General features: G+C 39.8%; 1 protein-coding gene across 2 annotated transcripts in view; it reads right to left on the reverse strand.

Moving 5' to 3' along the window:
- Positions 1–24,128, reverse strand: part of PLPPR4 (phospholipid phosphatase related 4) — a 40,307-nt gene extending 16,179 nt beyond the window's left edge. Inside the window, exons 1-4 of one of the 2 annotated variants that reach the window (XM_035717673.2) lie at positions 23,963–24,081; positions 14,725–14,827; positions 13,228–13,289; positions 2,686–2,871 (exon numbers count right to left, since the gene is read on the reverse strand). In XM_035717673.2, the coding sequence (XP_035573566.1) occupies positions 2,686–2,871; positions 13,228–13,284 (243 nt within the window). In that variant the 5' untranslated portion in view covers positions 13,285–13,289; positions 14,725–14,827; positions 23,963–24,081. Of the gene's footprint in view, positions 1–2,685; positions 2,872–13,227; positions 13,290–14,724; positions 14,828–23,962 lie in introns of both variants that reach the window. The other variant, XM_025417534.3, reaches the window with a different exon arrangement.
- Positions 24,129–25,909: the final 1,781 nt, after the last annotated feature.

The following is a 25,909-nucleotide window of genomic DNA, read 5'->3' on the forward strand; positions in this document are numbered from 1 at the left end:
ACATGTAACACCCACTGCTCATCACATCAAGTGCCCTCCTTAATGCCTATCAGAGGTGGGCTTTAAAAATCATTTCAAAATGAAGGACTCCTCTTGCTTTCCCTCCTCCACTCACCACCCCATTTTGCAACAGGTTTATCCTAGAATATAGATAAAAAGAAAGCAGAGTATCCTTGATGGTTGACAATGAGAGTCTACTTGTTATTTTTCACTTTCAGGAAAAGAGGAGGAGATTAGAATAGTAACTATGTAGTAAGATTAGAGACAGAATTATGGGTCCAGGACAAGGAGACTATAGACTCTATAAGACCAATGTTGAGAAAATGAATGTTTTGGGATAAGTCCTTAAAGATAGAGGAGAAAATGGAATTGGAAAGAAGTCTGGAAGAAGTATGATATATATCTGGGAGAAAGGTGTGAAAGCAGTATTAGATGTGAGTAAAGTCAGGATTTGGTTTTCCACTGTGTGTTTACCCCAGAGCTACAAACCCAGTGTGGAAGAAAAGAACCACTGACATCCTGGAGTGTCACAGAGCTCTAAGTGATAGGAGGGAATTTAGGGACCCCAGAGTATAAATAGTTTCCTAGTTTGCCTTTTGTTTCATTAGGAGGCATGCAGCCACTCTGGAGGCCCTGTAGAGATCCCTAGATTCAGTGGGTCCTTTGTGGGGGGATTGGCACTGGATTTCCAGGTTCAGATTTGCCCTGTCATTTCTCAGGGCTCAAGAAAGAAAGCTTTGGCCAGAAGCCCCAGAAAACACCCTTAAATTGCATGTTGAATATTTATTAAGGAAATGAAGGAGTCACAGCGGCAGGAACACAGTGTTGAGGCCAAGGTCATTGTTCCCAAGACATGTAACAGTGTTAGCAAAGGGATCAGTGTGAGATAAACGGTTCCAGCAGCAAGTGCTACAATTAGACTCGCTTTCTTAAAAATGTAATAAAATACCCTAGGGAAGAAAGGCTTCTGGATATATGAAGAGAAAATTATTTAAATGATTAAATATCAAATGGTCTTGTATTTAATATCAACACAGTCATGAACATTTGTACAGAATTTTATTTCAAGTATTCTATTATAATAAATTTGGGGATTACACCCCAACTAGGAGAAATGCTTCCTGGTGTAATAGTTTAAAGCATATATTCTTTTTGCTCTTGTCAGATGACTGATGATATGGATTTTTTAGTAAGTCATTAGAGAAATGATAGGAAAATGCTATTATTCTGAGCAATACTGCACTTTAAATATGTTTTATAAGTTTGAGTCTCAGCTATTTCCAAGCACATCATTAATAGTTCCAGTCACCCTGGGGTTAACTGGAGTTCAAATAACTCATTAATTTACAAAGTATTTTGAGAACTTTTAAGTCTGATAAAGTTCTATGGAATATTAAGTTCTGATTTTTATCTTCTGAGAATATTTTATATAATTTATTTGGTGTGTAAACATATGCTATAATTATTTAACACGGGAAATTTAAAAAAAACAAATTCATAGATACATAAAAGTATAGAATTTGGAAGGTCTATGCACAGATTTTTCTAAAATTGCTGATGTGCTGAACCAGAATTGGCCAATTCATTAGGGAATCTTGTAAAACTTCCATTCAAATACAGCTTTTCATTTAATAACCACTTCCTCTGACATTCATGAGCATGATAAAAGCAAACTAAGGGCTTTTACTGGTAGAAATAAATATTATTAACCTTGAAACATGTTCCTTGTCCTTTATGTAGGATTTTGGGGGCAGAAGAGATGGTAGAAAGGCTTGTCCAGTCTTATTTATTAATGAATTAATGAAAATGCATTTATTCATAATGTGTAAGTTAGCAAACTAAAAATAACTATGTTTTAAATTTAATTTCAGTAGGTTAGGGCATTTCTTTATAGTATATATTTAAAAATGCAAATGCTTGTTTTGCATCTAAAGTATTTTATTTTTGTGTGTGCGTGCCTGTGTGCACCAACATGCCAGGAATGTGAATCATGCCCTTTCTACTTTATAATTGTTGATGTTCAGTGCTCATAATCAATAAAAAGTGCTAATCCAGTAAAAAAAATCTAGCTGTAAGTGATATCAACATGCCTTGTGAGAAGAAAGTTCTTGGCTATATAATTATTTGTTTTTCCCCTCCAGCTTTCCAGACTTCAGATACCAAATCAACACATTAATTAGGGAGCATATCAGAAATGTCATACTAGCTATTCAAGGAGAATTATGTAGTCACAAACATTTTTGAGAACGATTTATAAAACTGAACATTAGAGACCCATCAAGTTTGTAATTATATAATCTTAACTTTTATTTATTTATTTTTAAAGATTTTATTTATTTATTCATGAGAGACACAGAGAGACAGAGAGGCAGAAACACAGGCAGAGGGAGAAGCAGGCTCCCTGCGAGGAACCCAAGGTGGGACTCGATTCCGGAACCCAGGATCAGGACCTGAGCCGAAGGCAGACACTCAACCGGTGAGCTATCCAGGCGACCCAATCTTAACTTTTATTGCCAGTGATTTTCAACTATTAAGTCACATGTCGTTTTCACAATATCTCAAAGACATGATCTTTCTGTTTCAAGATTTCAAGTTCTACTTTTTGTTTTTAACGCGTTTATTACACAAACATGGTCATTCTTAGTTTTTGTAGACTGACAAACATCATTGGGGGGCAGTTCTTACCGTAATTGCAGGTCCAGCAAAAGCCAAACTCAGCAACATGAGGAATGGAATTGCCTCCTGGGTTGGTTCAATATACGGCATGCTAAGACTCCGGTCATAGCAGCTAAATCCAGAGTGCACGGGTTTGAAGACATCGGTGAGTTCAAGGAAATACAGGCTAACCACCGATGATGCCAATATAGGCAACTGAGAAGGAAGGATGTAGAAGAGCAATTTATTATTGTGCACATGTCACACATAGGATCAGTGCATCTTTAAGTAGAAACAAATGACGATCTCCCCTTCTCTCACCACTCTTTTCCAATCTCAGAGTTAAAACCTTCATAAGCACTACGGCTTCTGCTTTCAGAACATATCTCTAATTCACCGACCTCTGTTACCAGCCTGCTATGAGCCCATGCCGTTGTCCCTCACCCTTGCTCCCGGATCAACCTCCTAACTGGTGTTGTACTTTCACTTTTCCTCCCCCCCCCCCCCCCCACCTATCCACTATCCACTCAGCAAACCAAAGGGTCTTTGGAAAATATTTTCAGTCACATCCTTCCCTATCTTAATCATTCTAGTACCTTCCATTCTACTTGAATAATATTCAAATGTCATATCATGGAATATAAATTTCTGCATGGACTGACTCTTGTTTCATCTTTTTTTCTTTTCTTTCTCTTCTCTTCCATCTTCTTGTAGGATATTTATACAACACCCCAAACGCCTGCCCACCATATCTAGTTGGTTTCCACACTTTTCCTAAAATTCCACGCTTTTCCTAAATAGTCTAATTCACTTCTACCTTCACATTTGCCATTCCTTTTTTTTGTGCTCTTCCTCTGGCTCTTTGTATGACTGGCTTCTTTTCATCATTTAATGATGACTTCCTGTACTTTCTAATGAAGGAAGACTTGATCCATCCTTCCCTCTCTAACCTTCTACCATCTCGCTTTTTTTTTCTTTGTGGTCATTAACTGAAATTCACCTGTTTATTTTTCATCACTCTGTCTCCATCTCCCACTGAGGTACATGAACCATGAAGTGAGTTTTCCAGGGATATTTATTTTTTGCTGAGTTAGGGCATAGTATTGTTTCTGGCACATGATGGGCATGTAGTACATCATTTAATAATTTAATACTGCAATAAATACTTTCAGAATCTGAAAACTTATATCACACATGTATTAAGAATTGTTTAGCTTAAGACTTTGTTACTTGTAGAGGATACAATATTTATTTGACTAAACAGGGCAGATTTTTGATGAAGACATTCTTGACCATCTGTGGTATCTGGTTGTTCAGTTAAAAAAAAAAAAAACACCAAATTTAGAAAACAACATTATGCCTCCTCTTCTCAAGAGTCTTTTTGTAATGAGGTGAGAATTAGGTTTATTAGAAAAACTAATTATATAGAGAGATTAATCTGGCATTGTCCTCCTGTTATTCAGATTGATACTTTCCAATAGAACAAAAAGTACACCAAAACACTCACATTTCTCTCATTAGAACCCACGATCATTTGATCACTCAAACATCTGATCATTTCTCCTCACCATTCCCTTTCCTGTAATACACGCATAGGAGCTTTGAGTGTCGACCAGCTTTGCACTGCATGTGTGTGATGGAGATTTTTCATGTAAATCCACTTAAATATATTTTAGTTTTAATTTAACAAATAATGCATATAGCACTTACTATGTACCAGCCAATTTTCTGTTCCGTCTCCTCTAGTAAGTGGCAGATTTTGAGCCCATGGATTGGAGCTCCAAAGTCTTATTTCTTAACCACTATTCTATGCTTTTCTTTTTTTTCAAAAATGATATTAGTTTTAGGATAATGAAATACAACTAGCATCAATTAATGGCGGGAGGGCTGTTTAGCTTAAAGTTCTAATTAAAGGTCTTACTTGCAAATTTTTAATTAAAAATATGTATCAGTTTTTAAATTTTTTTTAATTTTTATTTATTTATGATAGTCACAGAGAGAGAGAGAGACGCAGAGACACAGGCAGAGGGAGAAGCAGGCTCCATGCACCGGGACCCCGACATAGGATTCGATCCCGGGTCTCCAGGATCACGCCCTGGGCCAAAGGCAGGCGCCAAACTGCTGCGCCACACAGGGATCCCCAAAAATATGTATCAGTTTAACATAAATAGACATTATCTTAAAAGTACTGACTCCATGAAGTCAGTAAAAGTCTTCCCTCCATTAATGTGAATGTTAAGTATTTCACTTTTAAACCAGATTTGATGACCCATCTTCTTTCCTCTTTCCCTGATGCCTTTAGTTCATATTTTAGATCTTACAAAGATATTTTGTAAATGGGAATCAGATCTGAGACCCCTAATGCCCACCTAAAAGACGTTTGATCATCTCAGTTTAAGATACTACTGCTCCAGTGAAGTGTTTGATGTCTTCTGCAGAAAAGTGAACAAGACTTAGTCAACATGTCTAATCTGAAAATTAAGCAAATCTTCTCTAGGAAAGACATTATTTGGCATTGAATTTTGTGGATGATTACTTTAGAATTTGCTTAACTGTACCAATGAAGATATAGCCATGAAATGAGAGTTCTAGTCCTATAGTGTGCATGTGTCTGTGTGTGTACATGTGAATGTATAAACAGGAAGGGACACTCTGAATTCCACATACTGTAGTCAAACCAATGGGGTCATATGGTTTTCAAGGCAACCAGGGGGTTCTAATATCAGCTCTTCTACTCACTACCACCAATGTGAACTTGGAAATGTTTTCCTTAAGTCTCAGTCTTCTTATCCATGAAATCAGTACATTGACAGTATGTACCCATCATCACAGGTAGTTGAAAGTATGAAAGGAGCCACTGCAAGTAATTTCAACAATACTTGGGATGAAGAATAGCTTATAAATGTTAGTATTATTATTGCTATTGCTATAACTATTAGTAATATACTTGTCAAGTGTCCCCTTTTTCATAATTCTTTACATGGTAATTCTTTTTGAGAGTAATTTCCTCATTCTTAATTCCCTAGTTCTTCTTTTCAGGAAATTTTTATATGCTGTTCTTTATAATAGTTATCTGCTATAGGTTAGTTGGAGTCTTTGCTCTGCTTCTCAATGAAAATTTCCTTAAAGTGGGGGCCTAATCTTACTCATTTCTATATTTCCACTAATATACATCAGAGTGACTTCCAAGTACATATGCATGTATGTAAATATAGTAAATTAATTTTTTGAGTGAAAATAATTTCCTTCAGTAATGTGATGCACCTTAGTCATTGCAGACAGCAGTCTTCCTGAAACTGCCCATTTTTCCAGCTACACCATTTTTCTACCCATGTATTAATAGCCTTTACAGTTCTATAGAAACATATTTTAAGACCCTCATCTGTTTTCAGAATAATGGTCATATTTTTCTTCTTTTTGGTACTTCTCTGGCTTTTTTTAAAAAAAAACTTTTATTCTTTGTATTCTACTTCATTTTTTAAATTTTATTTGTTAGACAGGGATATATATATATATTAGATTTTATTTATTTATTCATAGAGATGCAGAGAGAGAGAGAGAGAGAGAGGCAGAGACACAGGCAGAGGGAGAAGCAGGCTTCATGCAGAGAGCCTGACGTGGGACTCGATCCAGGGTCTCCAGGATCACACCCTGGGCTGCAGGCAGCGGTAAACCGCTATATATACATATACATATACATATACATATACATATACATATATATATATATATATAGAGAGAGAGAGAGAGAGAGAGAGAACACAAGCAGAGGGAGTGTCAGGAAGAGGGAGAAGCAGATTTGCCGCTGAGCAGAGAGCCTGATGTGGGGTTCAGTCCCAAGACCCTGAGATCAGGACCCGAGCTGAAGGTAGCTCGTTAATCTGACTGTGCCACCCAGAACCCTTCAATTTGTTCTTAAGAATGATCTGAGCAAAATATTTATAGTATTTGTGGAAAAAGTAGTTTTATACACTGTTGTCCTATACTATATTTTACTACCAGACAATGTAATGAATTAAATTACAATGCTTCCGAATATTACTCAGCCACCAGAAAGGATGAAGACCTACCATTTACATCAACATGGATGGAACTGGAAGGGTATTATGCTGAGTGAAATTAGTCAGTTGGAGAAAGACAATTATCATATGGGTTCATTAATTTGTGGAATATAAGAAATAGTGAAAGGGACCATAAGGGAAGCAGAGGGAACTGAGTGGGAAAAATTAGAGAGGAAGACAAACTATGAGAGGCTCCTGACTCTGGGAAACAAAGGGCTGCAGAAGGGGAGGTAGTGAGGGGGATGGGGTGACTGGGTGATGGGCACTAAGGAGGGCACGTGATATGATGAGCACTGGTGTTATACTATATGCTGGTAAATTGGATTTAAATTAAAAAAAATTACAATGGTTCCTTCTAACACACTTATCTTCAGAAGTATCATCTTTTGAAATACTCATCAACGAAACTTCCTTTTGAATGGAAGAACTTTAACAGATGGTATGCACTAATTTGGGCACAGATATAGAATTGATATATATACATAATAAAATCACAGACATCTTTCGTTTGCATTTAAAATGAGATTTAAAAAGATATTTTTAAAAATCCATATAGGCAGGCATTAAGAATTTTATTCTCTAGTTATGTTGTAGCCAAGAAAAAAGTGTGAATTTCCTATTTTTATGTAGCAATATAGAGGATGGAAAGAAATTACCTGAAGATTAGGAAAATGGTTTTCAAAAAAAACGAGATTGATTCGTCTAATTATCATCTGCTAAGGAACTTGTGAGTAAAAATAGTAGAAGCAATTCTTGAGAGAAAATTACAACAGTTTTAGAGGACAAGGCAAACAAAAGAAATGTGTTTCAAAAGATTATATTTGCCAGATAATATTGATTTTTTGAGGCCTATTTAAAAAATACAAATCGACAATAGATATCAATTTTAGCAAAACATTTTATGGAATCTATCATGACATTTTATCTAGGTCAGATAACTTAATTTGCTTCTAGCATGTTGATAATAAGAACAAACTCTCCTTCTCATTTGGGAGAGTTTACCTTGCTCTTGGCCTAGAGTAATTACAGGTCAATTCCATTCTTTTCCTTTCTTATGGCCATCGGGAATGTAGAGTCTTATGAAATCCTCCTATACTGGTGGGATCATAGTCGCAAAGGGCCAATTAACATATATAATATTAAATGCTCCTTTGTTTATTTATTTATTCAACAAATATCTACTGAGAGCCTGCAAGCACTAGGCCTTGCTCTGTGTCCTGGGAACACAGATAGGATCAAACAAAGTCTTTCTTCTCATAAAGATCTCGTTCTAGCTAAGGAAGGCAGATAAAAATTTAAAAAATATGGTACAAGAAGGAGTGTATACTCTAAAGAAGATAAAAAAAGATGGCTATGATAATTGAGTGCCTGGATTGCTACCTTAGATCAGAGAAGACCTACCTAAGTAAGGTTTCATTTAAGCAGAGACTTGATGTGGCAAGAAAGAACATATAAAAACCAGGTAAAAGGCAGAGTCAAAAGGGAGAAGTGATGTAAGAAGTCAAAGGTGGAGCCTCTTGGGGCCAAGCTTTGCAAAGAATTGAAGGCTGTGGCCGTAGTTAATCGTTTATTCACAGTACATTTGGAAATGCTTTGGAGAATTTAAGCAGAGGTGTAATATGACTTGAAATCTGTTTTACAAACATCACTCTGGCTGTTGGGTTGAGGATGGATTGTAGTGGGTCAAAGTAGAAGCAGGGTGAAAATTTAGAAGACTCATCAAAACTCAGCAAATGCTTCTTGAATATACTGTACGCACTAGACACTGCTCTGCGAGTGAGAAAGACAGCAGTAAACAAAAGAGCAAACTCTCTGCACCCACTGAGCATCCATGCTAGTGGCTGCATGGCACTTGCAGTAAGCCAGGCAAGACGTGATGGCAGCTTTTACGCAGGTGTAGTGTGGAGAAGTTGCCCGACCTGGATATGATTTAGGAGACAGAAGTGACAGGACTTGTTGATGGTCTGGTCACTGAAGGAAAAAGACTAAAGGCTGATTTGAAGGATGTAAGGCTTGAGCAATCAGGTCAGTGGCATCATTTATGGAAAGAGGGAAGGCTGGGAGAAGATTGAGTAAGAGAAATCCGAGGTTCTGTTCTGGAAATATAAAAGTAAAGATGCCTCTTAGGTATCAAAGAATTTAGCTGTCAGAAAAGAGTAAGATGCCAATCTGGGCCAAGGCTGCTGGTGGAAAATTGTGCATTATTGCTACAAGATAATTTAAACAACACTTGCACAAGAAATTTCAGAGCGAAATTTCTTTGCTTTTCATAAGAATAATTGGCACAAGAATCAAAGAACATAATTGTGTATATTCATACTACTCATGTGCAAGAGGTAATCTACAAGAAAAAGAACATGTTTAAAAGTGAATAAAAAATTTCATTTTATTTATTTTTTTATGAATAATGAATTTTATTTTATTTTTTAAAGATTTTATTTATTTATTCATGAGAGACACACAAAGAGAGAGGCAGAGACACGGCAGAGGAAGAAGCAGGTTCCCTGCAGGGAGCCTGATGTGGGACTCAATGCCGGACTCCAGGATCACGAACTCAACCACTGAGTCACCCAGATGTCCCTGAATAACAAATTTTAAATGAGAGGCTGGGAATCAATTCTGATGAAGTATCCCCAAATTGTATAAAATGTGAAATTTAAAACGTTTACACAATATATTGAAATCAAGTTCAAAACAGAAGAAATATCAGCAGATCAAAGGAATTTTACTAAATTTGTGCCACAAAGGAGATTGTCATAGGTCAGCACAGCGATGATAGAATTTTCCACTTCCTACGGTGCAATATTTAATGACATTCCTCAGTAATTTTTGCCTTGTAGTTAATAGAGATAATGTTTCCTTAAAATATTGGCAATGATAATTACCAATAATATATACTTCAATATGGTATAGGGCTTTATAGTTTATAAGGCTATCTGAATTGCAGCATATTTAGATGAACTACAATGAATCTCAAAAATATGGGTTATAAAAAACAACACACTAACGTGTAGTATTGTTAAGGGAAGGAACAGGTCAAGAATGAGTCTATAACATCATTCAAGGTTTAGGTTTCTAAACTAGTTTTCAGAAATAAACTGGCTGTGGTTTCAATAGCATGCATAGGTACAAATTCAAACAGGGCAGTGTGATAGAAGGAAACCAATGCCAACCTTAGAGCCAGGAGAAGCCAGTTTCTCCCCTCATTTATTCCACTAGCTTCTGGAATTTGAGGCAAGTCATTTAACCTTTCTGGGCCTCATCTGTTGTCAGTGAAATGAGGGGTTGCTTACATTGCCATTTAGTTCTAGAATTCTCCATATGCTGGCATGATTTCAGAAACATTCTATTCCATTTCTTTTACATGGTCACTACCCTCTGTAATGTATTATCTCTGTCCTCTGCGTGATTCATTTCATCCTCTACAATGCTTCTAGGCTGATTTTTCTAGAGTTCACATCTGATCATGCCTTTAAGAGTGTCCCACCAATAACCAAAATAAGTGCCAATTTTTTAGAATGGTACTTATGACCTTTAACATTATATAGCCTAGTCTGCCTTTCTCATTTAATTTTGCTCCATACCTACTTTCCACTGTCCCAACCCACAAACAGCTTATGTTCCCATCACACTGATGTCTCAAAAGGCATGTTGTTGTCTCTGCTTCACATTACATTTTCACATTCGTGTCCCATAAAAATTGTCCTCATAAAGGTCAAGATCACATGATTTTTTTCTCCTTGAAACCTTCTCCATGCTCTTCATTCAGAACTGAAGACTCTTGACTCCTGTACTCCATATATATTTTATTGAAGGACCTGTTTGTCGGCCTTGTATTATAGTTTTCTGTATATTTCAGCCCCGGTCCTAAGATTATATACTTAAAAGTGAGAACTGTGTATCTCACAGTGCTTTGGAAGTTTTAGGTGGTCAGTAAATGTCCACCAAATTCAATCAAAAGAAGTCAGGACATTACTATTACACAGAAAACATGAACAATATCTTAACACTCACATAGCATTTGTGTTGGGCATGTGGGTGCCAGATACTGTGGTAAATTCTATAAAAGACTGCTGCATTCAGTCCACACCTTCTAAAGGATATTCCCAATTTACAGATGAGAAACTGAGGCAGATGTAGGTTACATGAATTGTCCAGGGGTCACGAAGCTGGTGAGTGGGAGCACCCAGATTCCTACCCAGGTGCCTACCTCCAGGACACATGCTGTAAACTTCTTTGCTCATGGCTGTCAACCTGCTTTCCCCTCGACATTGCTACAATGGCTGGGATTGCCAAAGGGGAAGAGGGTGTTTCAGGGAATATGTGCCCTTTGGGGAAAAAAAAAAAACTGCTTCTTTACTATTACATAGTTTCTCTACCAACTTCTTCAGCATCCAAACATGAAAATTGCTTCTTGTGCTCAAATCTACTACCTATCTTTTCTACAGCTGAGTTCCCTTTTAGTTACTGAAGGTAGGATTTATTGAGCAGTAACTCAGGTCTAAGAAGAAAAGAATTTTTATTGGGTTGTTATTTAGGCATTTCCCCATAAATTATCTAATTTAATACTCATGACCCCTTTGGGAATTTTAAGATAAATCTTGAGAAGAGACCCTGCTACCGACCCTGCTACCACCAGAGAAGCTAAATGACATGCTCAGCTTCTGAGTAGCAAGTCAGAGTGGGGAACCCTATCTGTTAAATTCCCTGGAAGCACAAGCCCCGCTACACCCTGCTGCCACTCTGGCACATGTCGCCAGCTGGCATTAGTCTGGTGCTTTTCAGGAAAGAATAGCCCCAGGCTTCAGTGGAAATGCCACTTAAGGACAGAGGCGAGAGCTGGCCATGCATGCGAGGGGTTTAAACAGAGGCATCAAGGGTGAAAAGTACTTGGTACTTTTAAATCACGCTCTTAATCATCTGATTTCCAAGGTCTTAAATTTCTTCCCTGTGTAGTTTCTCCAATGCAATTTTAATTTTTTTTTTGGTAATATCTTAAGAACCCTTCATTATATGTTGGGTGTTTTCTGCTTTTATTTTCACTTTTGTTTTCCCTCGTAAAGAACTTCTGGTATAAAATACCAGGGATTGGGCATCCTTAAAGCTCCAGATGCTTTCTGTCCTTGATGTTTCCTTTGGATCACTTTCTCTAACTGCACAGAGATGGCCAGATGAAGGCCTCTGTCATAGTGATTGTCATATGGTATGGCAGTTGTTCCTTCACTTTTCTCTTCTCTTCAGTGATAAAACCCTCGAGAACAGAGAAATGGTCTTATTTATTAATTCTCTATCCCCAGGGCCTAGTAAAGCAAAGGACATACTCAGTAGCTTCAATGTAGAATAAAAACATACATGGATGGGTAGCTTGAACATATATGTTAAGTGTTTACACAATTCTTGTTGTGTGGTAATACGATAAAAGAAAAATCCCCATGTTAAAAGATCCTTGCCTTCTTCTATCACAGAACATGTTCCTATTATAAATTTCTAGAATTCTAATAATGTTTTTTTTAAGCATTGAAGAACACAAGAAACTCAAACTAAATCCTTCAAAAAGCAATAGTAGTTAATAGGGATGAGCAACCAGACCTAATATATATGTTAAGTTTGATGGGAAAACCCTGTTCTATGTTATTATATCCAAATATCAATTACATCTTTGCAGCTCCAAAAACACTAATTACAATCAGTCAATGATCAAAGAGTAAAGTTTAAAATAATAATATATTTCTGTTTTATCACCCAAATATTGATACAGCATTAGACTGGCATAGTAAGCTTTGTAATCACCAGTTTTAACCTCAGGTTTTGAAGATTGGCTCCTCTTACATAATTAGACAATGAAGTATGTGCATTGTCTGGGAAAGCATTTTGTTCTTTAAACTAAATTAGACATTAAGACCTGAGGCTGGGGACCTGTACCTCAATTGTTGAAAGTAATTACTTTTAAATCTTTCTAGGTTCGTAATTTCTTTCTCCCTGGAACATATACCTGACTCTTAAAGACATGGGTACAAGTATCAATTTAATGCTACTAATATTTTCCAGATGCCATTTAAAGTAGTTTACATTTCTGATTCATGCAATCTTTGCAAAACCTCTTACTATTAACAGGTACTATCATCATCCCCACAGTACAGTTGAGAGAACTGAGGCATAGACAGATTAGATGATTCCCGCAAAACTATACAACTGGTTAGCTAGATTATAAACTCCAAGAAATCTACCACCTGAGTTCATGTTCATGATCATATACTTACTGCCTTTTTCTAAAAGATTCCACCTCTGAGCTTTGCCTTCACAAAGACATTGAGAAATAAACTAATATTAAGTACATTTTATCTTTATATACCTTGAATGCCACCCTACAATTTCTGCTGGGATTGGTATTGTGCATGTATTTTTTGAGGTCTCTTAAAAAAATTAAAATTTTAACATACTTAGATTAAAAGACATTTTCACTATTACTTGAATTATTTCATTCATATAGAGAAAGCATACATATTTTTACCTGAATGGTCTTACAAAGGAAATGTACACAGCACAGTACTTTTGGGGTCCAATACATATTTCCTAATATGAAACAACATAGAAGTAAAAGAAAAAAAATATTGTCATGCAATAATGTCAGGGAAATGAAATGTAACTAAAAATTACTAAAATTTTGAGATAGCACAATAAAAAAATTCTGATTTTGAGATCTAAAGTGACATATAATTTTACATTATAAACAGAAATTATTGAATTAGAGACATTTTGGAAACATTTTCTGAGTTGTTTACTAAATTCAGGCACGAAATTTGGCATTAAATCATTTAATTTAAGCACTATAAAAGTTTATATATTTTATTATATAATAAGTAATTGATTGATTTAACATTTATTGAGTGTATATTATGTGCCTGATATATTTTATTTGACCTATCAATTATCCAGCAAAGGAATTTCTTTTTTTTTTTTTTTAATTTTTATTTATTTATGATAGTCACAGAGAGAGAGAGAGAGAGAGAGGCAGAGACATAGGCAGAGGGAGAAGCAGGCTCCATGCACCGGGAGCCCGATGTGGGATTCGATCCTGGGTCTCCAGAATCGTGCCCTGGGCCAAAGGCAGGCGCAAACCGCTGCGCCACCCAGGGATCCCCAGCAAAGGAATTTCTAATCAACTTTTTTAGATAAGAACTTAACAATGTCTCATGAGCCACTCTCCTATTACCCATCTCTCCTCTCTGTTGTGTTAACCTCTGCAATCTTAAAATGAAAGGGCAGTATGGAGGAAGGGACAGGGCCTATTGAAGCAGGTGGGATGGGAACTTTGGAATGAGCAGTCTGTAAAATCTTTCATAGCGCCCCCCCCCCCCCCCATAGAGAGGGCGTCTTTTGGGTGGTGCTGCACCTGGCCCTTCTTACATGTTGGAATACTTATCTGGGTGATGAAGTATTAGCAATTTCTTCGCTCGTTTCTTAACTGGACTAGAAGGATCAGTAAGTAGGCTTTGGACTCAGCCAGAGAAGACTGAGGCCAAAACTAAGACCAAAGCTGAGGCTCAGTATAGTTTCTATCTCCCTATCTCTGTTAACTGACAAATTTCTTGACCAACATGACATTAATGCAACACAAATTTGTTGAGAACTTATTATATTCTCCCTGCTATTTCTATTGCTCTAGAGGTTGGAGTTTTAAAATGTGGAAAAAGGGGATCCCCTGGGTGGCTCAGTGGTTTGGAGCCTGCCTTCAGCCCAGGGTGTGATCCTGGAGTTCTGGGATTGAGTCCCACATTGGGCTTCCTGCATGGAGCCTGTTTCTCCCTCTGCCTGTCTCTGCCTCTCTCTCTCTCTATGTCTCTCATAAATAAATAAAATCTTTAAAAAAATAAGTAAAATGTGGAAAAAATAATTATATCCTGTCTAACTCATTTCAAAAGTTCATTTCTTTCTAGTATACAATTGCCTTTCTTTTTATGTTTTCCCATGGAGAAGACTTATGATCTAAACCTAAATCTTGGGGTACCTGGGTGGCTCAGTTGGTTATAAGTCTGTCTTCAGCTCTGGCCTGCTTCTCCCTCTCCCTCTGTAACTCCTCTTGCTTGTGCTCTCTTCCTTTCTCTCTCTCTCTATCAAATAAATAAATAAACAAAATCTTTAATAAATAAATAAAATATACCCAAATCTTTACAACTGGAAGCTCTCTATGTTTTAATCACTCAAATCTCAGTTGCTATGATACAAGCATCTCCAGATCATCACACAGGAGGCAAAAACTTGTTAATTCTTTAGGGTATACCCAACTGTCTCAAAAGACAAATTTCAATGAATTTCACCCTAATAGCCTTAATGAGGTCATTCATTCTCAGAGATTGGATTATCCTTTGATTCATCTTTTCTTGCAGGACATATTTTTTTTTAATTTCATAGATGGCCAAACTGAAACATGAGAAGATAAGTAATTTGCACTGGATAGCTGCTGCCGAGTTCATATATGGTAGCACAGAATTCTAAAAAGATAAGAATGGCAAGGTCTCAGAATGTGCGCCTGCCAACATCCTTGGGTGAAGACTTGCAGTAGAGGGTTACACCAGTATATAGAAGGTGTTCAGTAAATGTGAATTTTCTCCCACTGACAAGGTCAAGTAAGGATATTCAAAGCAAGTGGCTTCCATTTTATTTTGTGTGTTTCTATCAATAAAAAATGAGCATGCAATCCAATAAGCATTTGTTTGTATGCATTTATATATTGAAACAAATTACTTTATCAGTGTATGCACATTATAAAACATACCAAAATGTGTGATACAAAAAAGTCAGGAAAACAACCTTCTTTCTGGAGAATTTACTAAAGTCTGAAGCCACATAAAAAGTTTATTTCAGACAAGATAAGGAGTGGCTGGGTGTTGGCAAATGAGAAACAGAAAACTCATTTACTAAGCACTGAGTTAGTTACTCAGTTGCTAAGCATTAGAAATTGCTAGCCATATTATATAATTTGTACACAATCAAAGAGTCACAAAACGAATGTGCCCACAGTATTTTCACTATTTTACAAATGTGGAAATTGAGATGAAGAGGGAGTGAGTGACTTGCCCAGAGTTCACTAGAATGTGTGTCTTATGTAACTAAAAGAGTTATCTATGAAAATTAGAATGATGAGTGTTTTTTGTTTAAATGATACCGCTCCTTGAAGTCTCAAATCTCAAAAAATCCCTAAGTATGCCTTAGAAAATAAAATGAGTATGAGTATAATTAAGAAATGAGGACTCATATAGACCCTTGGAGATTGATTTAATCTTCCATTGTTCAATAATTCATGAGACAGAGCAACATATTTTATGGGACATTCATCAGCACTTACTTTATAAATAAAAACATCTCCATTAGCTGAAAAAAAGAAAGTTAAGAACAAATTTATGTTCACGTTAGTGTTGTTTTATTCCATCCATTCAGTGAAAATTTATTGAAACTCTACTATGGACTAGGAAGTATGCCAGTAATGGTTCCATATTATTTCCACTAATTTAACTAAAAGGCACATAATAAGCAATCAATAAATATTTATTCAATGAATAAATGAACTGTCATGAAGGTACAAACAGATTACACTCTGGTACTTCATTTTAGAGCCCCCCTTTTGGAGACTACTTAATATACAATTGGTATCTTTTAGGCTCTGTCCACATGGGCTCAGTTTCTGAAGCATGATTAAGACTTTATAAAAAGGCAGTTTTACCACTAAGGCAATTGCACAGCCCAGGCTTTTGGTGAGGACATTAAACTGTAAAATAACACATTCACAGTAGTTCCATGGTTCCCACTCTCAAACAACAGTCTGCTAAACAAACTAATACCTCATTTACTTTTTCCTCTAAATTCATTGATTTTAATTACCTACATTTCTCCCTTTCTTTCATTTATACCTATTTCTAAGGCCACTTCTAGAAAAATATACAGAAGCCATCTTGTTACAGCAAATAAGAAAGCTGTATCCTCCTTTATATTACATTATCCTCCTTTATATTACATTAACATAAATGTTTTGTGATTTCAAAACAACTGAAGAATAATGGAACTACAGGACAATTGATTCAGGGTCTAATTACTGACAGGAAAAAACACCTCCACATTAATTGTCAAAATTAGTATTTCCGTTCTTGGCTTTCATAGTCCAAAATCCACTTGACCATGAGAAAATTATTGAAAGTACATTTCTCAGCTAATTAATTCCAGAAGAAACCATAGAAGCTAAGGTGCTCATAAATAGACATTTCACAGTCTAAATACAAACTTCTTTTCTTTTTTTCTTGTGCCCAACATAGGAGAATAGTACTTCTTGGATCTCTTTGAGTCTGTTACTTAATTTGTAGAACAGAGTTAATATCTACTGCTAAGTTGTATTTAAAGGATCACAAAAGACAATATACGTGAAAAATGACATCACATTATAATAGTTATTTTGTTACTGATGTTGTAAATTATATTCTTACTCCTTCCATGTTTCCTCTTTCCTTTACCCTCTGTCAGCGACCTCATGTCAAAGGAAGCAATTGTGAAATTGTAGGTGGGCAGTTAGGCAATAAGAAAGAAAAATATCACTTCCAAACTTAGAATCTTTAGCTGTAACCATGCTTTTCAAAGAGCCTAGCAATTTGGGAAAGTAGAAGATCCATTCACAATTGCTTTAACATGTTGATTAACACAGTGTAATGTCATGAAATAGGCAACCTAGGTCTTGAGATACAACTTTCAAACAACTAGCACAATTTGTTCACAGGTACAGTTAGAATTAGAATGACCTGTATTTTAAGTGTTTAATCCAGGGGGAAATTTTCTAAGATGAGGAATTCTAGAAATAGTAATAATTAGGACTAAGCACCAGAACAGGAGTCGGGAGACTCAGGTTCTATTCCTGATCTGATGTTAACCAGAGTGTTTCTTTAGGTAACTCAGTTAACCTTTTCAAGCCACAGTTTTCTCATCTGTGATAGAGGAACCAGGCCAGATGTTCTTGGAGTGCATGATTTTATTAGAATTAATTCTGTAATACAATATTTCTTCACTTTTTTTTTTTTTTAAGAGAGGTTGCCTGAAAAATAGCCTGGGCTGTACACATATGCGGAAGGGAAATCTGCTGTGCATAATATTTGTAATACACTCTTGACATAAACACAGACAATTGTGACTTAAGTGCTTTTTATTTAACAAGCCAGCTTAGACAACCCAAGTGCTGAAAGGAATCTCCATGGTTTGCCCACAGACTGGATCCCCATTACCCTCACTTGGACTTCGCTCTTACCTTCTAGGTTCTCATGCATTTTCTCCTAATTCCCCCATGGCCTGGCCTCCTCTGGTTCTGTTATGTCTTTGGGATTCATCCTTCTGAAGACCTGCAGATTCTCCTTTTCCAAGCTTTATTTCAGTTCCAACAACCCCTCATTCCTTACCTAGGTGCTCAGTCTCCACAGGAGGCTCTTGGGTGCCCTGCGCCATCCCAAAGGAAGCACATTTTTTAGGTGGACAGATACTGTGTCATCTATACCTCCATGTCAGGATTAAATCACTTTCTGTGAGTAGGAGACAGTGCTAACAGAGCCAAGTTCAGTAGCTGAATAAAGGAGAAAAACTTGACTGTACATCTTAGAAGAAGCCCCAACCAGATATCTTTCAAGGACATGCCTTTAGATACCATGATACCCAGGCATGGTAGAGGTCATTATCCCCATTCCCACTTTGTTACATTTACCTTTATTATTAGAGCATGGGAGAGGGGGAGCAGTGTGATGGCAATGCAAGAGTGAGATGGACCAGCACTCAGATCCCGGCTGCTTCACTTCATTGCCATCTGTTGCCAGAAACATTTAGCTCTCTCAGCTACGGTTTGCTGATTTAAAAAATAGGGATAATAATATCTTCTTGTTAATACTTTAATGCAATATTAATGCTACCTTCTAGGGTAGTCCTCAGGATGAAAAATAAAGTATGGGCAGCGTCTGTCAAGCAGAGGAGGACTGAAATTGATTACTCTGTTTTATTACTACTACTATTATTCTTAATCTCCTTTGAGGTTGGTAGAAGCCAAATGTTTTCTCTTTTTCCTATTAGAGAAAAGTGGGCCAAAGGACATTACGAGCGACTTGGCCATGGAGACACAGTAGGATGGTGATGGTGCCTAGGAAGAGCACAGAATTCCCTAATAGGTTCTGCATATTTATCAATACTTTGTATTTGTGGAAATGTCCTCATTTAGTCTCTCTAAAACTTAGGCATCTAATCTCTATTTCCTTCTTGTTTTTCATCAAAGAACTTTGTGCATTGTGACTCTAAAAGAGGAGGAAAAATTTGTCAGCTCATCTCTGTTGGCAGGGTTTGCAGGACTTCTTTGAGCAGACTATTTCTCTATGCCACCCAGAAAAGGGAAAAGCCTACAGTTACTATTTTGGTATGTGCAATGCAGAAATGTGATTTTGTACTTCTTACTGATGCCAAAGTTTATGTAGAAGGAAATAAGCTAGCTATATTTCCCAGCAAGAAGATCAAATGAGTTATATAATTTTCATATAGATCATGAGTTAGAACAGAAGTCTTGTGAATTAAGGTTTGCTACAATTAAGAATCTGCGGACACTTTCCAGCAGGAAAAAAAAAATCAGATTAACATTTTATCAGGACACCAGAATGTCTGGGCATGGTGTTTAGACTGACCTAACTAGGGTATCTGTGCTCAAACAAAGGCTGTTGGAACTTCTCCAGGTAGAACGGCAACTGAGAAACAATGGCTTTTACTCCTTAACACACTGTCTGGTTTCCAACCCCATAATAATTAGCCTGAATTAACAAAATCCTGAAATACAACCATTGTTAAGTACAACATTCACACTAGTGAAAACTTCCTGTATGATTTCAAGTTTGTTGTGTTTAAAATATTCTGATTCTGTACTGCTTCTGATACTGCTATTTTATGCTTAATGGAGATAGATGTACTCTCACTTGACCTCTGTTTGTGCCTGCCTATATGTGGAGGGGGAGTGTGTGTGTGCGCGCGCGCGCAAAAAACAAAAATTTCAAACTATCTGTCTCTGTGATCCTATAAAAGTATCCTTGCATATTGGCCAAATACAGCTCTTCTACTTCCATTTTAAAAATCCATTAAATTAGTAATAAAAATGTATGTCATAAAATAGAACATTTAAATGAAAAGAATCTCTTTCCTATTTATTTATTAAGAGTCTTTTTGGCTTCAAAGGTATTTGTCATTTGTTTATATTACATACTGGATTGATGTGAACTCATATCCTTGAGCAGGATGACTAATGAGAACCAAATGAGTCTGAGCACAGGTACAACCATTATGATGCCTTGTATGAAGGAAATGCATTAGGTTCCCAGAAAATCAGCCTTATCAAATGTAATATTGGGTGATTAAGCTTGAAAGACCTTTTACTAATCTATGGGTGCTGCTGGTTGCAATTGCCACTGTAAGTGATACAACCAACAGTTGGAGAGTGCTTTGCAACTTTAAAGGCAAAAGAAACCTTTTCTTCAGTGGAACATTCCTTTTTAACCTGCTTTTCTGTTCAACTTGATAAGGCGTTGGATATGCTTTTTTGAGAGCTCCTTTCAAGTTGAACAATGCAAAACCAAATTAACAAACTTGTTCAAAAAGCAAGGTACTGTGCTGGAAATCATCATGGTAAATTTAAATCACCATGTAATATTAATATATTTAATTACTGTCACCCATCAGCCTTCATCAGCAGACAGTTGGCAGCATAAACCAAAGATGTAAGAAAAATTAATTCTATCTATTAATTTAATGTTTGCTTAACATTGGTGAACTGTGACAAGATTAGTTGGTTTTAGTGGCTGAGCAATTCAAGCCAGTGTCCCCAGGGATGTAATTAATCTCCATACTCTTGACATTCTGCACAAGATGCTGGGGTCTCCACTCTTTTTCTGTACCTGGCCATGGGGACTTATTGGGGGGGGGACTCTGGCCCCTAACTAGTGTATCAGTCAGTATGGGGAGTGGACACTCTTCAGCAACCTTTTGTGCCTAGCATCATCCTGTGAAAGAAGAACTCAGCTGAGGAAGATGGTCTGTTATCAGGCAAAACTGTTACCTTGGTCCATGTACCCTTACTTCAAACTACATTCCCCTGTGTTTACCTGTGGGATACCAAAGGCAGTAACTTTGTCTGTGTGAATATTCTTTCAGCGTGTCGAGAGAGACAGTTGGGGGCAGTGGTTAGGAGCACATGCTCTGAATCAACAGCCAGCTCTACCTCTGACCTTGCTTTGTAAACCTGGGCAAGTTGTTCAACTTACCTGAGTTTCTGTTTCTTGTTCTCTAAAACATAGATAATAATAGCATCTTTCTTAATGAGAACCTCTGAAAACTGAATGCGATGGTGCAGGTAGAGCACTTGGCTTCCTTTATTCTTAGTACCTAGTAAGTGCTTCATAAATGGTCACCATTATGACTGTACAAACTGTTACTAGCTCTCAGTTGGTTACTCTCTCCATTCCTGTCCACTAAAATAGGTCAATTTCAGGAATGCTCTGGAACCCAAAACACCTCTGGAAATTGGGGAGAGGTGGCTTAATTATTATCTGAAGTAACAGAGAAAGGCTTGAGATAGGTGCTTTGGACTGATCTGTGATGAAGGATTCACTCATGTTTCACTTTTCCATTTAGTTACTAAGGTCTTGGGAAACGATGTTGTAAAACGACGTGTCATTATTCTAGAGCATTTTAGTGACATGTTAATTCCTATGTATTCATCCTCCAAAGGAGATATAAAGTTCATTCTCACTAGCTTCAAAATGAGTCATTCCAAAGAAGCTTGGTAGTGCATCCTGTCAACTCCTTAAATAATTGGTATACTTATTGTCTCCTCCAATTGTCTAGAGGCTCTTTAGTTGTTCATCACACATTGAAGTTTCAGGGAGATAATTTGCAACCCAATTTTTGTGACTCTCACTTTGAAATCTGTTACTCCCAAGATATAATGTCATTAATGCTCAAACTCCACACATAGTCTTCAAGTAATTATTTGAGAGCTTGCCCTGCTAAGGAATTTGTAAAGGGTCTCTGAATAGGTCAGTGGGAATGTAATGATTTGGGGCTATTTCCACTCATGGAAAAGAAGTGACATTTGTGAAATGCTTGTTCCTAGAGATATGTTTCAAATGCATTATGAGGTATTTTAACTTATAAAATTTTAGATTAAGGGACATGTACCCTGTGGAAGGTACTTCAAAAGACTCCTTAAAGGCAAGTCCTTAATTCCCTGGTTTGCATCCTTTTTCATAAGAGTATTTTCCTTGAAGCCATACAACTGCAGTGCATATGTGGTCAGCTTCTAGCTGACCTCAGGTGTGCTCCATCCTGAAGGTGGAACCCAGAAATGAACTTATTTCTCCTAGTACACATAAGGGGTCCAGAGATGGATGAAAGTGCTTTAGTATAAAACCACAGTGGCTTAGCACAATGCGACAAGTGGCCTGACATGATGTAGCTTAAAGTCAGGTATTCCATTTTCTTTCTATTTATTTTCCCTTTTCATCACAGAATCTTCTGCTGCCCACATCTTTCTGGAGACAACTCTCTATTATCTTTCAACAAAATTATCTAAACCATGACCTCAAAATCCCTTGTGAAAAAGGACAAAAATAAATGAATCCATTAATTACTTTAAATAAACAGCATATCTCTATTTTTTTTTCTTTTTTCCCCCCTATGGGTCATGGATGAAGGAGTCACTCATCATTTTTCTGAGACTTATGCAAGTCACATACATCTTTCTTAAGCTGAAACCATTTTTCAAATCTCGGACACCTAAGAGAAATTTGCAAATATACTATTCTCTATCAGAACAATCTGACAACGTCCCTTCCCCTAAGTTTCAAGGCAGTGGCTATCCCTCAATATAGATAAGCCTCACAATCATCAAATACACAATCTAGTATATGTACTTGGAAGTGCTAAACCTCCATATTTGTCTGAAAAGACAACCAATGAAGGACGTTTATAATTCAGCAACAGTCCTATATTCCTTATTGCAATCCGGGCTTTAAATACAGAACATAATTTTATGACTAAAATCATCTAATTTCCCAAAACCTATTCAATGCATCTCTTTTCTACCTATGACTTAATAAACCTCTTGCTTAAAAAAATGTCTTCCTAATGCAATGGACCACAGTGCATGGAATCACTGTACCTGTCAATCTTTATAACCCTCCCATAAATCGTTCCTTTCTTCAACACTGCATTTTGGTAAGTTAGAGGGTCATTATGACTACATCTGCCTGTTAGTTGCTTATCAGTAAGACTGCTCAGCCCCAAATAAAAGCACATGTACAGATCATGCAAAAGCAGATGAGGGTCACATATTTTTAAAAATATTATACGTCCATATATACATCCCTACATATATAGAAGTTCCCGTGTATATGTACAATTTTTGTTAGCCATGGAAAAGGGCCAATAGACTAGAGATGCAGACCCAGTATTAGGAGTAGATGGGAGCACCCCAGTCATTATAATCGGGGGGATGTGTTGCTGTTTTTAAACAGAGCCATCAGTAATTCCAGGGTTCTCTAGACGTCCCCAGACCTCGTACACCCCGAGCACGGCCGGGTGCAGTTGAATTCTCACCGAAAGCTCAGAGTTCTCCATCCGGGAGGCTGCAAGCGCAAGCCCCGAGCGCGGGCATCCTGGCCGCTGCGGGCCGCGGCGCACGCTCACTCACACAGGTACCTCCGCCCGCAGGCCGCCCCTGGGGCACCCGCCCTGGGACACCCGGCCTGGGACACCCGCCCGGGGGCACCCGCCCCTGGGACACCCGCCCTGGGGCACCCACCCGCCCTGGGGCACCCGCCCTGGGACACCCGCCCTGGGGCACCCACCCGCCCTGGGGCACCCGCCCTGGGACACTCGCCCCTGGGACACCCGCCCGGGGGCACCCGCCCCTGGGACACCCGCCCTGGGGCACCCACCCGCCCTGGGGCACCCGCCCTGGGACACCCGCCCTGGGACACTCGCCCCTGGGACACCCGCCCTGGGGCACCCGCCCGGGGGCACCCGCCCCTGGGGCACCCACCCGCCCTGGGACACCCGTCCTGGGGACACCCGCCCTGGGGACCGCCGCTCGCGGGCGCGCTTGGGGAGGGGGGGGGGCTCCGGAGCAACCAGCGACCGCCCCCGGCCGCGCAGGACCCGCGTAGCCGTGGCGCCCCGGAGCCGGCCCAACTCACCTCCACGAAGTAGAAGCAGGGCAGGAGGGTCACGCTGTCCTTGATCACTTTGCCCTTTGGCCTCTCCTTCGCCGACATCCCGGCCGCGGCGCGAGCGGCGAGCTCCCGGCAGGTGCGCAGCGCGGCGAGCCGCCTCCTCCAGCCGCAGGCGCCCGGCGCCGCTGATGTCACGGGCCCCGCGGGCGCCGCCCGCCCGCCCCGCCCCGCCCCGCGCCGCGCCCCCCGCGCCGCCCCCCGCGCCCCGCCCCTCCTTGCGGCAGCCCCGCGCCTCCCCGCGCCCGCAGGTGCCCCCCGCTCTGCCCCAGCGAGCGCCGCTGCGGCCCCGGCGCCCCTCCCGCCCCGCCCGCCCGCGCCGCGGAGAGCCTGACGTCAGGCGAGACCCGGGAAGGGGGGCGCAGCCCTGGATGCTGCAGCGGCGAGGCTGGGGAGCGCCCCCCCCCCGGGCCTCCGGGGGCTCCGGGCCTCGGGAGGCGCTCACCTACCGCCTGCCGGGAGCAGACCCGGCCCCCGCGGCAGCCCGAGCCCGGCGACCCCGCGGCGGACTGGCATCCGAGCCCGGAGCAGGCCGCGGAGGGAGCGTGCGGCGGGCGGGGGCTCCCCAAGGAGGGCTCCCCCGGGCCCCTGCGGACACCTTCCTGCACCCGCCTGGGGAGGCCGAGGGCTCCCCGCCTCGAGGGAGGCCCAGTGCACCCCTTCCCACCGAGCCCCAAGGCCAGGGCATGTTCCGACCCCCTCGTGTCACCTCCACAGCAAAGCCAGCATCGCCGCCTTAACTAACAGGAGGCACCTCTGCAGACAGCAACCATCTAAAATGAGTCCTTCACCTCATTGGCAGTGAGCTTGGCTGGCCTCCACTTTGGGACCCTTGTGACAACCCAGAAGGGCCCGGTGACACAGAGGAGGAAAAACACCCAGCAAATATAAAACACTGCATTGTACTACTAAAGATTCCCACTTCCACGATGGCCTGCCCCCCCCACCCCCAAATCTTTAAAGTCTCTTTTAAGCATCTGACCACCAATGCCAACATTCCCACTCCAATTTCAATCCCCTGGTGACCTCATCTAAACAAGTCACCTCTCAAATGCCCCCACCTCCAAACACCATGACACGGGGGGTTAGGGTTTCAGCATAAGAATTTCGAGGGGACACAGAGGTGCAGTCCACAGTACACTCCAGTAGGTCTTTGGCAGCACGGAGACAATCTGATCTGCCAATGTCCACATTTCACTGGCACTACCACCTTCTGCCCTCATTTTCTTGGGTTCCAGAGCCCAGCTATACCCTTCATTTCCACCTCCCCACGCACCGCACTAAGCAGGCAAAAGCCCAGCCCCAGTTAAAGCCAATTCTCTGCCCTCGCCAGAACAATAGAAGGTGGGCAGAGAAAAACACAGCCCTGTGGTGTTGTCTCACATTACACTGATGACCACAAACTTCAAACAGGCCCCACTACCCCACGGCCCTAGTATTTTTCCATAGTCTGTTCACTTTCTCACTCTGGGCACCAACTCACGCTTTCTTTTCCTTCAGATCTTGTCATTCTCAGCTAATGACATCAACTCATTTCACTCAGACAGTGGAAGTAATCAGAAGAGAACTGGGTTACCTTCCACAGCCCACTACTTGCTCCCATCCCTCATTTTCCACAACCGCCATCGCCTCTTTCCGGGATTGGCACAATAGCCTCCTCTGGACTCTTCTACCGGTTTCCACTCAAGCAAGGCCCCTAACCTACAAACCATTTCCAGGAGCCAGAATGAACTTGTAAAAAGCAAATCCAACTGTGTTACTTCTCTTCCTGAAACCTCCAAGAGCTCCCTGTCACATTCAAGAGAAAATCTAACCTCCCCACGTTTTCCTTAAGCCCTCCCCCAAGGCTCTCCCCGAGTCATGGGCTTCATGTATGTTGCTCTGTTCCTTAATGATCTGGAAATCCCAGTCTAG

Source organism: Canis lupus, chromosome 6, assembly GCF_003254725.2.
Source record: "Canis lupus dingo isolate Sandy chromosome 6, ASM325472v2, whole genome shotgun sequence".
In the NCBI taxonomy this organism is placed as follows: Eukaryota; Metazoa; Chordata; class Mammalia; order Carnivora; family Canidae; genus Canis; species Canis lupus.